The sequence below is a fragment of the Urocampus carinirostris genome, chromosome 10, assembly GCF_059441175.1.
Source record: "Urocampus carinirostris isolate Australia breed hairy pipefish chromosome 10, RoL_Ucar_1.0, whole genome shotgun sequence".
Taxonomy (NCBI): domain Eukaryota; kingdom Metazoa; phylum Chordata; class Actinopteri; order Syngnathiformes; family Syngnathidae; genus Urocampus; species Urocampus carinirostris.
The window spans coordinates 42790512-42806175 of NC_142358.1; the positions used below are offsets into that span (position 1 = coordinate 42790512).

Genomic DNA, 15664 nt, shown 5'->3' on the forward strand with positions numbered 1-15664 from the left:
GTCAATGCTAACGGGCATGAACAGTCATCATTTTGTATATCCTTTTATTTTTTTAGTCTAGAGATTTGCAGCGATGCTAAAGAGAGAAGCAAAAAGATGATAACAATGGAAATAAAGCTTACGATTATCAAGAAATAGATAGAGGGCAGGGGATCATAACAATAACTAATGAAAGTTGCCAATTACAGCAACACTGTATTTCTTTATTGTAATTATTAGCTATGGGTCTTGAGACGAGCAGCGATGCTAAAGAAAGAAGCAAAATGATGACAACAATAGAAAGTAAGCTTGCGATTATCAGGAAATATGAAGAGTCCGTGAAATCATGTCTATCATTAAGAATATGGGTCCTAAAACGTGCAGTATTGATAAAGGGAAAAGCAAGAAGATGATAACCAGGGAAACAAACTTTGTGATTACAAATGAATATGAAGACGGTCGATAAATCAGGACTAGCATTAAAAACTGAGCAAGTTGACAATACAATACTGTATTCATTAGCGATGGGTCCTGAGGCTTGCAGTAATGCTAAAGGGTGAAGAAGGAAGATGATAACCATGGAAACGGAGCTTGGGAAGATCAAAAAATACAAAAAGCAGATACATGTCTCTCTATTTATATCCCCATTCATATGGCAATTTCACTTCAAAACGGAGTCATGCTGTATTCCGGGGTCTCCTAGATTTTTGACAGGGACGATGAATCAGGGTACCAAAATTGGACGACAAACTGTACGTATATTTACACTGTCAGAAAAAGAAAAAATAGGCGCTTGTTACAGTAACTCGAATACCCTAAAAAGATGTTTGCTTTCAGTAAATTCAACATAAATATCTTGGCGGCAGGTTTCTCTCATTTCTTGCCACTGTTGTGATAAATTACAAGCAAAAACAAAACGAAAAATGACGCAGGGTTGTAACTGACACGGCGCTGAAATACTGCCATCATTAAAGGACAAAAGAAAATAGAAAATGAAATAAAATCGGGTGCTGGGCGACAAAACAAAATCCTCTTCATCTTCTTCAGCTTTCCGCCATCTTGGATGAAAAGATAAATGTTAGCTTGTTTGCCAATGGTGCAAAAAAGTCTATATACACAGTATATATATATATATATATATATATATATATATATATATATATATATATATATATATATATATATATATATATACATACTAGTTCATGTGTATACACACTGCACTGTATCTCTAGCACGCAAATGACTTTGACATTTTTATTGTTTAATATCTCATGCATCCTTTCAATATGGTTGGTGTAAAAGAGAGAAACCAGTTTATTTTGAAATACAAGTGGAATAAGAAAGCTAGATGCGGTTGAGAAAATTATAGGATCGCTTTTTTTCAGTCACTTTCTACCACGTATGCGGAAGTCGCCTAACTCTTAAAGCTCATCTTCTAAAAGTAAGTTAAACTTCACTTTATTTTTGAGCATATTATTTAATGAAATGTGTATTTTTTTAGTACAAAACAACTTATCAAGCTTTAAACAAACTTGAATAAAGCATAAACATACAAAATATAGCACTGAAGCAACTTACGAACAAATTTAACTTACAAACCTAACTCGTTTGTAGGTCGAGTCTGTATACATCCATCAATCGATCGACAGTCTAACTAACTATATCAATTAATATCTCTATCTATTTCAATATCTATCAATATCTATCTCTATCTATCTATTGCTATATATACAACTATATCTATAATTATCGCTTTATCCATTTCTCTGTATCTATCTCCATTTATCTATCTCTACTATCAATACCTGTCTGTCTATCAAGTTTAATCTACCTTTCGCTATATCGCTATACAACTATATCTATAATAATCTCTAAAACCATCTCTATATTTCAGTCTCTACTATCAATATATTTCTCTATCTCTACTACTTATACCTCTGTCTATCCATTTATATTTTTACTGTAGCCATTTATATCTACTGTAACTATATACCAGTATAATTGTCTCTATATACAACTATATCTATAAATATTTCTCTATCCCTCTCCTATACCTCTCTCTATCAATCTATCTCTACTATTCATATCTTTATCTAGCTCTACTATCGATATCTCAGTCCATCTATCGACCTCTACCTACCTATTGCTATATGTCTATATAACTATATCTATAATTATCACTATACAGTATCTTTATAGCCATCTCTATATATCTATCAATTCAAGTCTACTATCGATATACTTATCTATCTCTACTATTTTTACATCTGTCTATCTATCGACCTCTACCTACCTATCGCTATATCTCTAAATAACTATATCTATAATTATCACTATACAGTATCTTTATAGCAATCTCTATATATCTATCAATTCAAGTGTACTATCGATATACTTATCTATCTCTACTATTTTTACATCTGTCTATCTATATCTATCTTTACTGTAGCTATTTCTATCTACTGTACTTATCTATCTCTACTATCGATATCTCAGTCTATCTATCGACCTCTACCTACCTATCGCTATATCTCTATATAATTACAACTATAATTAGCACTATACAGTATCTTTATAGCCATCTCTATATATATCTATCGATCCATCTCTACTATCGATATATTTATGTATCTCTACTATTTATACATCTGTCTATCTATTTATATATTTACTGAGGCTATATCTATCTTTTGTACATATCTATAATATCTCTAGATACAACTATATCTCTAATTATTTCTCTATCCATCCCCTATATTTCTCTCTATCAATCTATCTCTACTATTGATGTCTTTATCTATCTCTACTATCGATATATCTATCTATCGACCTCTACCTACCTATCGCTATATCTCTATATAATTACAACTATAATTATTACTATACAGTATCTTCATAGCCATCTCTATATATCTATCGATCCATCTCTACCATCGATATATTTATCGATCTCTACTATTTATACCTCTGTCTATCTATCTCTATCTTTACTGTAGCTATTTTGATCTACTGTACCTATCTATAATTATCTATATATATATATATATACAACTATATCTATAATTATTTCTCTATCCATCCTTATATCTCTCTCTATCAATCCATCTCTACTATTAATATCTTCATCAATCTCTACTATCGATATTTCAGTCTATCGACCTCTACCTACCTATCACTGTAGCTCTATATAACTATATCTAGAATTATCACGATACAGTAACTTTATAGCCATCTTTATATATCTATCGATCCATCTCTACTATCAATATATTTATCTAGCTCTACTATTTATACATCTGTCTATCTCTAACTTTACTGTAGCTATTTCTATTTACTGTACCTATTTATAATTATCTCTATATACAACTATATCTATAATTACTTCTAGATCCATCTTTCTATATCTATTACTATCAATCTCTGCGATCGATATCTCTGTCAATCTTTCTCTATTTTTGATTATCTCTATCAATCTACAGTATCTACTATATCTACTGTGTCTACAGTATCGATCTACCTACAATGTCTACCGTATCAACAGTATCTAACTATCTATATCTAAATGTGTACAGATGTAAAACGGGGTACCTCTAAATCTTCGTTAGCTGCGGGGAACGTTACTGTGCCGCCTCTCCGGCGCCCCCCCGATCCTCGGGAAGAAACCGAACCGGAAGAACTGGGTTCCCGCGGACTGTTGAGCGCCGGGAAATTGGGTCGGCTGTAGGGTTGGATGTCTTCGGAACCTGCGAGGGGTAAACGGAAACCTTTTTAAGGAAATCGCAGATTTTTCTTTTTGTGGGGCTAAAAGTGAAAGTTTATGCTAATGCTATCCAAAGTAGAGACTGACTCAACAGAATTAGCTTGATGATTCGATTCAATAAAGGGGGAATATTGTGGAAAAGACCAGAAAAAGCTTGATGATTTTGTATTAATAAAGGGGGGAATATTGTGGAAAAGATGGAACTTGAATATTTTGGAAAAGCTTTCGGTTCTGTCGTGTCCAGCATGGTCGCCATGGCGACCGGCTGGCCCCGCCCCCTGGGCACGGCTGCAGTAGATCAGCTAATTTGCGTATGTGCTACTTAAGGGTGGGTTGTGGGTTTTGCGGGGGCTGGCTCATTGCATTTTCTATCTGCATTTCCCGTTCTGTTTTGCTCTGCCCTGTTTTGTTTGAGTCGGAAGAAACCTGTGTTTGCACGTTTTTGTTAAAGCCTGTTTGTTCTGTCTTGTCCCTGAGTTTTGGACGACTTTTATTTTGGTAAGTAAAAGTTTTGATCGTCAACGCAATTGAGTTCTCCCTTCCTGCCTCCTGCCTCCGTTCTGGTCCAGTCCCCGCGTGACAGGTTGATGATTTTGTATCAATAAAGGGAGAACATTGTGGTGTTGAAATTGAAAGAGAATTTTGGAAAAAAAATACATGGATTTTAAATCAATAAAGTGGGGAATATTGTGGAAGATTGACTGAACACAAAGTCAAGTCAAGTCGTGTCCTGGATTCCGTAGCGCCCATACGGCTTAAATCACGACCTAAAAGACGCACGCCTTGGTTTACTGATGAAACTAGATCGCTTAAACAAGAATGCAGGAAATCTGAAAGAAAATGGCGCACTACCAAGCTTGAGTTTTTCCTTGTTTTCCTTGCCTCTGAAAAATCAGCCTATTTTTCAAAGGTGATTGCGGCACAAAAGAATAACCCCAAATTCGTTTTCGACACTGTAGCATCGCTAACGAGGCAACAGATTATCCCAGGTAGTTCTACCCATTCAGCTCATGACTTTATGGTCTTCTTTAAATAGAAGATTCAACGCATACTGGAAGAAATTTCTAAAGACAGTTTTAATACATCACATATTAAAGAGCTGAAATCTATAGATGCGTGACATGCTGGCTACTAAGCTTTTGAAAAATATTTTTGTTGATAATAATGAAATCATAGAAAAGGGCTGTTGTGGAAAACAGTGGTTGAACACAAATGTTTGAAAAAAAACAAAACATAATTATTTTTTATTCAACAAAAAAAGGGGAGTATAGTAAAAATGATTTTAAATTAACAAAGGGGGGAATATCATAGAAAGGTTGTGTTTGTTTATTTTAAATATAGGGCAAAAAAAGTGGTTAAACTATGTATCCAGGGCTAAAGTTTTGTGACCCAATCGACAAAGTACCGTATTTTCCGCACTATAAGGCGCACCTAAAAGTCTTGTTTTTTTTCAAAAGCTGACCATGCGCCTTATAACACAGTGCGCCTTATATATGGCTCAATATTAAATTCGCAAGGTCTCGCAACTACGAGAAACAGCCGCCGACTCCATTTTTCGCGCTGTGCATACTGGGAAATATTAAACGATTGGTAGTTGCCGGGGCTCGTGTTGTATTTGTTTACTAAGTGGCAAAATGGCTACCCCATTAAACTGCTTAATTCATATTCAACAAATACAGTATTTGTCTGAATCCAGGGTTATGACTGGTGAAGATGTAAAGCACAATTTACCTTAAACAAACGCAGAATTATTCAGAATGTCACGTTTGAGAGAGAGAGAGAGCGAGAGAGAGAGAGAGAGCGAGATTCTCTTTCATACGTGCATTTGTATAAGAAAATGGCTCCTGTTAAGAGACACGCGTACAACGCCGAGTTTAAACTCAAAGCGATCAGTCACGCAGCACAACACGGCAATAGAGCGGCAGCGAGAGAGTTAAACTTAAATGAATCGATGGTACGGAAGTGGAGAAAGGATGAAGATAAGCTCCGCCAAGTAAGGAAAACTCAACAAAGTTGGCCAGAGTTAGAGGAGACACTTGAACAGTGGGTTGTTCAACAAAGAGCGGCAAGCAGAAGTGTCAGTACGATAACTATACGTATGAAGGCAACAGCGCTGGCACAAAAACACCGGACGTGTCGGATGGCCCATTCACTGAGATATGGTCAATTCGAACACAGCAGAAGAAGAATTCGAGGGATTCGTCGATGAGGAGCTTATAGAGTGATCTTTGTTTTTCTTTTGTGTGTTTACGTTTTACATTTTACAGTTATTATGTTATTGCTTTGCACTCGTTGTTTTTGCACATTACGAGTGTCACTTTATTGCGATTGCACTAACGTTTCGTTTAAAATAACAGTATCAGACGTTTTTTTCTTTGCGTGTTGACTAAATGGACAAAAAATAAAATGATATGTCGATGTTGTTCAAAGATGTGTCACGAAAATGCTTTACCTCAGAGAAAATAATAAAACGGCTGTTTATTTATTTTGGGAGTGAATGGAGTTGTGGAAAGCTTGTTTGTTAATAAAGTTTGACCTTTTTGAATATTTTGTTGACATTCCCTTGAGCGTGGCAACATCTAGAGGTTGCATAAAGTAACTACATTCTCTACTGTAGTCAAGTCGTCACATTTATTTACCGTAAATAGCCCTTAATCCCAAAAATGTCTCGAAGGACTGCACAGGATTACAATTACAAAATTGCACAATTACCTGATCTTAAACCAGCATGCACTTATAGCGCCTTATAATGGGGTGCGTCTTATGTATGGCATAAGTTTTAAAATATATCATTCATTGAAGGTGCGCCTTATAACATGGTGAGCCATATAGTGCGGAAAATACGGTAAGTACCGTATTTCCCGCACTATAAGGCGCACCGGGTTATAGGGCGCACCCCGAAAAAAATAGTTTTTGGTCCTATATTTGACATACATAAGACGCACCGGATTATAAGGCACTACAATGGAACGTCGACAAAATAGTCAGATAGTTCAGTCCAACTGATTACCCCCTTAACATTACCAAAGCTTGCAAAGACGCAAATACGTGTCGAGAACACGTGCGGATGCGGTGTCCGTACCATGTCACTCAAATGCATCGTTCCATCATTCGGAAGGTTAAAGTCTTGGGATTCAAGAAATGCCAACCATTCCATAGTTTCTATTTTCTTTTTCGCTCGCAACTTTACTGTGCATATAACAATAAACACTTGGAATTGAGTTGAATTTAAAAATAGACACTCCATTCCATCCATTATCTGCACCGCTTATCACAGAAACATCGAGTTCAGTCTGAAACAAGATACAGGGAAAATATATAGCCGGAGTAGCTCACCGAAGTCGTTGTGTTCGATAATAATGTGCAACCATGGTCCTCTTATATCCGTGAGTTTAGTAAATCCAGGAGAATAAAATATTTACAAATACAGAATAGTAAAAAATGCTTTCTCTATGCCGTCAACCCAAATTGCTATTCACATTCATGTTTTTCGGCCAATTGCAGGCTTTGTCTTGCCGCTTAAGCCTATGCCAGCCTGTAAATGATAAAAAGGATCCGCCCCTTTACCTCCGAATAACTTTAGCCAATAGTGATCGATTCAAATGATGATCGACACATTGGTTAGCCAATGAAACGCCGGTAAATAAATCCCAGCATACACCGCGGACGACTTGGCGTTCGGGGGAAAATCGAGTCGGCGGCTGCAAGTTAGTTGGAAAACTTAATGTTGATCCATATATAAGGCGCACTGTATTATAAGGCGCATGGTCAGCTTTTGAAAAAAATAAAGGCTTTTAGGTGCGCCTTATAGTGCGGAAAATACGGTAATGGGTTTTGGATTTAAATTGGGTGCCAAACATTTGGTTTGTGGGCTGGGTCAGGCCCACTATTGAATTTAAGCGAGAAAACACTGAGTGTACTATGTCAGTTTTGTAGGGTTTTGGGGTTTTTAAGGGTTATTGTTTTATCTTCGTTATTCATTATCCATTATCGGTCAGTTCATAATACGCTACAAAGCCTAGGAGCCGGGACACTTACTCTCAGCCAAAAGGCCAAGCTAAGGTCCTAGCCCTAAAGCCTTGCTGCGATCATTGCGAATGCACCGTTCCCGGAGGTACTGCAATACCGGGCCGATGCGTGGAGTGGACAGAGCAAGCTCTTATTCCATCTCCGAAATGCAAAAATCAAAGATCATGGCAAGAGGCCAAGCTAAGGACATAGCATCAAAGCCTTGCTTGGGCCAAGTTAAGGACCTAGCATCAAAAGGCCAAGCTAAGGACCTAGCTTCAAAGCCTTGCTATGTTTAAAAAACTGCAGCTCCTCACCTGGTTGTTGTCGCCCCCTGTGGCCTCCTTTTTGCCTTTCAAGGACGTCCCTGCGTTCCGAAGAGCTGGTCCTGGTGTCGGGGCCCAGGGTTGGCCCCCTTTTGGGGGAGACTGCCCCCCGGCCCTCCAGGCTGGCTTTGGCCGGGTGTGTGGGGGACTTTAGACCGGCAGGAGGAGGGATGGGCGGCGGCGGGAGATCTGGGGAGGCGGAGTCCCACGTTGGATTGGTCGAGAGGGTAAAAGAGGCGGGGCTAATTGCCTTACCTTCGCCAAAAGCTTCCCGCCTGGTGTTGGCCCCTGTTGTCGGGTGGGGTTTTTGCCTTTTCGGGGGCCGCCGGTGGGCCCCTGCCGCCATACTCATGCTGCCGTCCGTGGAGACCGGGCTGCCTGGACGGCGTTGGCCTGCCGGGTTGGTTTGGTATTTACGCACTGAGAAAACAAAACATTAGCATTAGCATTCATGCCCTGACCTCCACCTTATAAGCCTCAAAACTGACTTAGAATAAGCATTCTTGTCTGAACTTTTCCACACTTATTTCTATTTCATTATTATATTATTGAATATAGATATAGATGGATAGTTAGATAGATAGATGTCTAGATAGATAGATAAATGTCTAGATAGATGTCTAGATAGATAGATAGATAGATGTCTAGATAGATAGATAGATAGATGTCTAGATAGATAGAAAGGATAAGATAGATAGATGGATAGATAGATAGATAGAGAGAGAGTATATAGATATACAGATAGAAATATTTAGATGTATACATATATAGATACTATATATTTATCTCTTATCTATCTTGAAACAGGGACCTAATAAATCATGTTGCATTAATTCTAAAAATAAAAAATAAATACAAAAAATACTACCACAATAATACACAAATTATACTACAGTAATACTAGAGAAATAGGTTTACAGTATTACTATGATACATGAATAGTACTACAATAATACTACATCAGAAATACTACGACAGAATTACTACTAAAATTTCACTATGGGAAATGATAAAAAGAATCAACTTCAGTAATACTACTCTACTAGAAATACTAAAAAAATATTACTACAAAAATACTACTGCAGTAATATACAGGAATACTACAAAGATACTAAAGAAATATTACAAATCTTATTAAGTGCCTAATTTATTGTTTTGCTTTAATTCTGAGAAGATAAAAACTACAAAATACTACAACAATACGATTAGAAACAATTTATGCTGCAGAAATACTAAAAATCTTAAATACAGTTACACTAGAAAATAATACAAAAATACCACAAAATTAAGTTTCAAATTAGGCTTTAAAAGCAGGGGACTAATATATACATTTTTGTAATTCTGATCATTTTGAAACTAATTTGATAAAAGTAATCTAATTAAAGCAATTATAGAAAGAAATTTAACATGTACAAGTCTGCATGTATATTCATTCTTAAATGCAAATGAGAAAATTGGTTAGGGTTCAACATCTTTGAACCAAATCCAGCTCCAGACTCCAAAGTTTGCCCACCCCTGGTCATTCCTGGGTATTTTAGACTCCTAGCTGACTCAAGTAGTCAGGTAAACTCGCAGAGGTTTTCAATGGTACCCTACCCGCTTGGTGCCCCGGCGGCGGGTGGTGCTTTGCCACCCTCATGTTGGAATACTCGGCCGCGTCGGCCACAGCTTGCGCGAAGTCGGCGTCGGTGAAAAAAGATCCGTCGGAGGAGCTTATGGCGCTGGACCTCCCCGAGGAAGCTTCGTCATCCTCGGAGGCCGAGCCCCAACCGTTGATCATCGAACCCGTCACCGAACTCTCCAAGTCGCCCGTGCTGGAGGCCGGCGTCCCGTCCAAGCCCCGCCCGCCCAGGCGGCGCCGACGAGGGTGCGTTTGCGGCCGGGCCGGCGGGTGGTAGCGAGGCTCCGCCTCCTCCTCTTCTTCGGGGATTTCGTCCTCTTCCTCGTCCTCCATGTGGTCCGTGTCCAGGGCGCTGGGCACGTAACTGTATGCGTGGGAGGGCGGGGGGCTTCCCACATGACGCCTACAAAATAAAAGTCAAAAACAAGACACGTGAAGGTTTTTGGAGTTTTTATAGACTGGCCTAAAGATCTAGTTTGATTCAATTTGTGTTATCTTTTCAGTTTTAAAGACTGGCCACCTTAAGTATGGTTTACATGTTAACTAGTAGAAAACATTGAGTATTTTAAGCCAAGGTGGGCAACCAAAATTGGGCCAACTGGCAAAAAAAACCATACAGGGGCTAAACCAGCCGAAAGACAACAGGCTAGACAGCTGTTTAACCACACCGATGGAAAAAGGGAGGCTTGCTGAGCGAAAACATGCAGTAAGCAGCCAAGATAACCACGAGCCAACGACTACAGATGATTACAGCAACAAACTTGAACCAAGTCTGGTGAAAAAACAATGAGCACGACAGGCAAGCCAGCTAGCGGACTGCTAACGGGGCTAACCTAGACCAAAAATACTGGAAACCTTCGGGAATTCTCATGTTAATGAGGAGCTCTCTGGACAATATCATTCAATTGCAAGACATGCGGCGAAAAACACACAAAAAAACCTAAAACACTTTTAAAACCCTAACTTGGAGCCGAAACCTTGGTTTGAAATGTTCATTCAAACCCTTAAAAAAGTTTTAAAGAATAAACACATTTACAATCCTAATTCTAATTTAAAACCATTGTTTGGAACAAAAACTAAACTTTTTAAACCTTAATTTGGAGGTGAAACCCTAGTTTGAATCTGTAATTTGGGACTGCAACCCTAGTTTAAAACCGTATTTGAAAACTGCAAAAACAATCGTAAACCCTAATTTAGAGCCCAAAGTCCAAGTTTGAAACCTCAACAGCAGTCAGAGAACCTTAGCTTTAGAACAAAAAACCTTACTTTAAAACCTCAATTCGAACCCTAGCTTTACTTTAAAAGCCACATTCAGGAGGCAAGGGCAAAAAACGAACGCATGGTGTAGAACAGGGGTGTCAAACTCATTTCGCATCGTGGGCCACATATGGCCTAGGGAGATGTCAAGTGGGCCGGACCATTAAAATTATACCATACTCTGCTATAAATAACAAAAATATCATGTCTTTCCTTTGTTTTGGTGTAAAGAAGCACAAGAACGTTAGGAAAATATTGAAATTTAATGAACTATCCTTTTACAAAACATTTCATAAAACACCTCATATTTCCTTAGACAAATGTGCAATTTACTTTTATCATTCACAAATATGCATTGCAACTGATCCCACTAAAGGCACAAAACTTTAATTGGTACAGAAAAATATAGTAATGCACTTTAAGATTAAATGAGACTTTTAAAGAAAGGAATTTTTGAACCACTTACACATACGCATATACAGGGATCAGAATGGAGATTTTCATTTTCAGCTGAAATAGCCAGGGTCCGGGAATAAACCAGGGCGGAACCCCCCCCCCCCAAAAAAAAGCTCCTGGGTTTTAGGCAATTTACTTGTCCAAAACCATGCTTATATTTATCATTTAAGTAACATTTTTAGAAGATTAAAATAATTTGCCCACATAACTGATTTTTTTGTAAATACTGCAAGATAAGTTCAATGCAGTTCAGTCCCTACAGCTTGTGGAACAATGCGGCCAATTTTTCTAACAGCCGCCAGGGTGCGCCAGAGCAATTAAGTCGGAATGCCTTTGGGGTTCAAAAAAGCGGAAATTTTTTTCCACTTTCAAATTATCCTGCGGGCCTGATCGAACCTCCTTGGGGGCCGGTTCCGGCCCGCGGGCCGTATGTTTGACACCCCTGGTGTAGAAGATGGAAGGTAAACTTACTGCACAAAGCTTAAAACGATAAAAGCCCACCCTCGGACAAAACAGTCCCCCAGCACCTCGGTAAGCAAAAGTTCCAATTACTTCGAGCAAAAATGAGCGCTATTACATTCACTATTTAATACAATCACTGTGTTTTTTTAACGGGACCTGTGATTTGTGTGATGGTCGTGTTGATATGAGATCAAACTTTCTACTTTGAAAATGAATGCCTCGAGATCCATGACGCCTGGATTGTGGAGAGGAACACTCCAAGTTCTGCGCCTAATCGGAAAAAAAGGGTCTTTTGTAATCCCTTTAAGTACAAATTAGGTTTATCTGTTTTATTAGACTTTTTTACAAAGACAGTTTTGCAAAAAAAAAAAAAAAAGTCGATTTTATTTTTCCCTCCCCTTCTCTAAACATGTAAGAAATAGCCCATTTTCCACTCCCCCCTCACTATTTCTCTCCCCAGGTGATTCCAATCAAATACTCCGGGCTCCCACCTCACACTGCTGAGTCGTTTTGATTCCTGAAGCTTTTCCTCCCATGACTTCTTCAGTTCTGCCACTCAAACCCCCTTTCAAGATTTCAAACTTCTTCTTTGTCCCAGGATCTTCCACTCTAGCCATCTTTTTAAAAGGTCCTCCTAAGTCTCCCTCTCAAGAATTTCACCATCCCAAGACTCCCTCTAAAGTTTTCCTCCTCAGCAGGTCCGGAACCACCTTCCCTGGTCCCTAGTAAAATCTTTTTAATAGTGAAAATGCGTGGATGGAGAAGTTAGCGCCCTTACCTGGGCTGGAGGCCGGCAGGCGCGTCCTGCAGCATGGGCGTCATCTCCTCCTGAGGCGACGGCGTCAACGTGGCGGTGGATTGGTGACTGTAGGAAACGGCGGCGGGGGAAGAGGCGGAGCCTCGCACCGGAGGGGTGGGGCCTCGCTCAAGCTCCTCCTCCTCCTCCAACTCGTCAGGCTGGAGGTACATCCGAGAGGGCGGGGCCGGACGCTGCATCTCCGCCTGGCAACTGCCCCAAAATCGGATTATTTACGTGGAATCATTTTGTGTTTACTTCTAATTTTTGATATAAATCTGAATAAAATTTTGTTTAATTATATCACGGCTCAAACTAAGCATTGTAGGTGACAAACTGTGTTAAATATGTGTGGCCATGACCAACAGGTCCCTGGTTCGAGACCGGGTGAAAAAAATGGGTTGCCCTGGAGAAGGATGGGCACCACCAGACTGTAACCACAGGAAAATGGTGCCCCTACCTTTGGTGCCAAATCAGGCCCGCTAAGGGATCGAATCCGGCCCGCGAGACAACACTCAGAGAAGCGCAAGAGAAAAACAGGCTGCAGGTTGAAATATGCCTCTCACAAAGACACTGTACTTGTATATTTCTCTCTCTCTCTCTCTCTCTCTCTCTCTCTCTCTCTCTCTCTCTCTCTCTCTCTTTCTCTTTCTCTTTCTCTTTCTCTTTCTCTCTCTCTTTCTCTCTCTCTCTCTCTTTCTCTTCCCCATGAGGCTCTAGAGCCGCAGGTTTCTGACCTTCGGTCTAGTCGTTAGGATTAGGCACTCTCACCACCGTGACCCTGGTTCCATTTCTGTTGCATCCAATCCACACACATAAATACGCTACCTTTCGTCCGAGTAGTCCTCGGCATTCCTGGGTGGTGGTGGGTTTGCAGGCGGGGGAGGAAGCAGATCGCCCCAATTCATTGTGCTCTGTTTGCCCAGTTTGGGGGTACGTGTTGCCTTCTTGTGACCTTGGCTGCCTGCTCACAAAAGAAAAAAAAAAACTCATTAAAAACTAAACTTCAAATTGTAATGATCAAACATCACTTTTTGGGTAAGGTTCTGTTTTCTTGTTTTGATTTTGCAAAAATAAACAAATAGGGGTAGGCACTTCAGTTTCAGACTAATCACTTTAGGCATATTTAGGATAATAAATATGAAATGGTCAATTTTACTGTGTGTCTAACATGGGACTGGTATGATCAATATAAAAAGTAAAAAAGTAAAAAAACAAAGTGTCCTTTTGTGTGTCTAACATGTGACTGGTATGATCAACATAAAAAGCAAAAAAAGTAAAAAAAACAAAGGCTTGAATCGCAAAATTCAGGGGTGTCCGTTTGCTAACGATAATTGTAGCAGCTTGCATTGAGCCATAGCCTTCATTGGAGTAGATAACATAAGTGGCTAAAGAAGGAAACAAGAACAATGTGGAAAAAGTCTAAATCAGGAACCTCTGTGAAATCTGCTTGCTGAGAATAATAGTAGCGGCTAATAAAGAGCCATAAGCTGGAGCCAAGCTAACATGATTGGCTAGAGAAGGAAACAGAGAAATGAAAAGTGGAATAAATGTCAATCATGACACTCAGTGATGTCCAGTTGCTAAAATTATAAATAGCAGGCAATTGACTAAGACGAGTGGCTAGAGAAGGAAACAAATAAACAAAAGTGAAAAATGCCTGGATCACAGGACTTCCAGACGTTTGTTTGCATGACTAGCTGTGTCAGGACAAATCAGGCTTCATTTACACGTAGCAGCTAACATTAACAATGTGGCTAACATGGTTGGCTAGAGAAAGAAACAGAGAAATAAAAAGTGGACTAAACGTCAATAACGATCCTCAGTGATGTCCACTTGCTAAAAATCAAAATAGCGGATGATAGCCAGCGGGCAATTGACTAAGGCAAGTGGCTAGAGAAGGAAACAAATAAACAAAGTGTAAAATGCCTGGATCACAGGAGTTCCAAACGTTTGCTTGCATGACTGGCTGTGTAAGGACAAAACAGGCTTTATTTACACGTAACAGCTAACATTAACAATGCAGGTTAACGGCGAGCCACAGCTTGGAGCCAAGTGGCTAACATATTTGGCTAGAGAACGAAACAGAGAAATAACAAGTGGAATAAACATCAATTACAACCCTCAGTGATGTCCACTTGCTAAAAATCAAAATAGAGGATGATGGCGAACTGTTGCCATCAGCCAATTGAGTAAGGCAAGTGGCTAGAGAAGAAAACAAATAAACAAAGTGAAAAAAAACCTGGATCACAGAACTTTGAGACGTTTGCTTGCATGACTCGCTGTGTGAAGACAAAGCATGTAGCAGCTAACATGAACAATAAAGGCAATTGAGTAAGGCAAGTGGCTAGAGAAGAAAACAAATGAAAAATGCCTGGATCACAGGACTTCGAGTCGTTTTCTTGCATGACTCGCTGTGTGAGGAAAAAGCAGGCTATATTTACACGTAGCAGCTAACATTAACAATACAGGCGAGCCACAGCTGGGAGCCAAGTGGCTAACATGGCTGGCTAGAGAAGAAAACAGTGGGGAAAAAAGTCACGAGAAATCTTGTTTGTGAGATACCACATGTGTTTTTGCTTATTATTCGAACCAAGTATTTCGAAATCACAAGGCATTGCTAGGTCATACGCGCTATCCCTTTAAGATCCATCCATTAGTCAGGATATCCACACTTGGCGATTGGGAAGAATGGTAATCAAGAAGGATTCCGAGAATGGCCTTTTGTGCTCCAGCCCAAAAGATGGACGGACCGGCGGAGCGTGAACGGACCACCGAATAAATGCATGAATAATGCTCGCAATTGCTTGAAATCTGTCAGGGATTTGCCCACCAAATGCATAAAACTGAAAAAAAAAAGAAAAAGGGCTTAACTACTGCCCATGTCTCCAAGTCTGTCACCGGAAGAGACGATCAAACGGTGCCAATCCGAAACAAAAATGACATTTTGATGCCTTTGGTGGTCAGCTGATTTCTGCGAAATAATGAGCCAAGTT

General features: G+C 39.5%; 1 protein-coding gene and 1 pseudogene across 1 annotated transcript in view; both read right to left on the reverse strand.

Moving 5' to 3' along the window:
* Positions 1 to 350: 350 nt before the first annotated feature.
* LOC148358976 (roundabout homolog 1-like) overlaps positions 351 to 15664 on the reverse strand; it is a 362675-nt gene continuing 347361 nt past the window's right edge. Inside the window, 7 exon segments of the mRNA XM_088345902.1 lie at positions 351 to 1037; positions 3571 to 3725; positions 8068 to 8265; positions 8332 to 8496; positions 9673 to 10100; positions 12651 to 12881; positions 13497 to 13632. Of these exon segments, the coding sequence (XP_088202028.1) occupies positions 1023 to 1037; positions 3571 to 3725; positions 8068 to 8265; positions 8332 to 8496; positions 9673 to 10100; positions 12651 to 12881; positions 13497 to 13632 (1328 nt within the window). The 3' untranslated portion in view covers positions 351 to 1022.
* On the reverse strand, positions 7835 to 8006 carry LOC148358977 (U2 spliceosomal RNA; annotated as a pseudogene).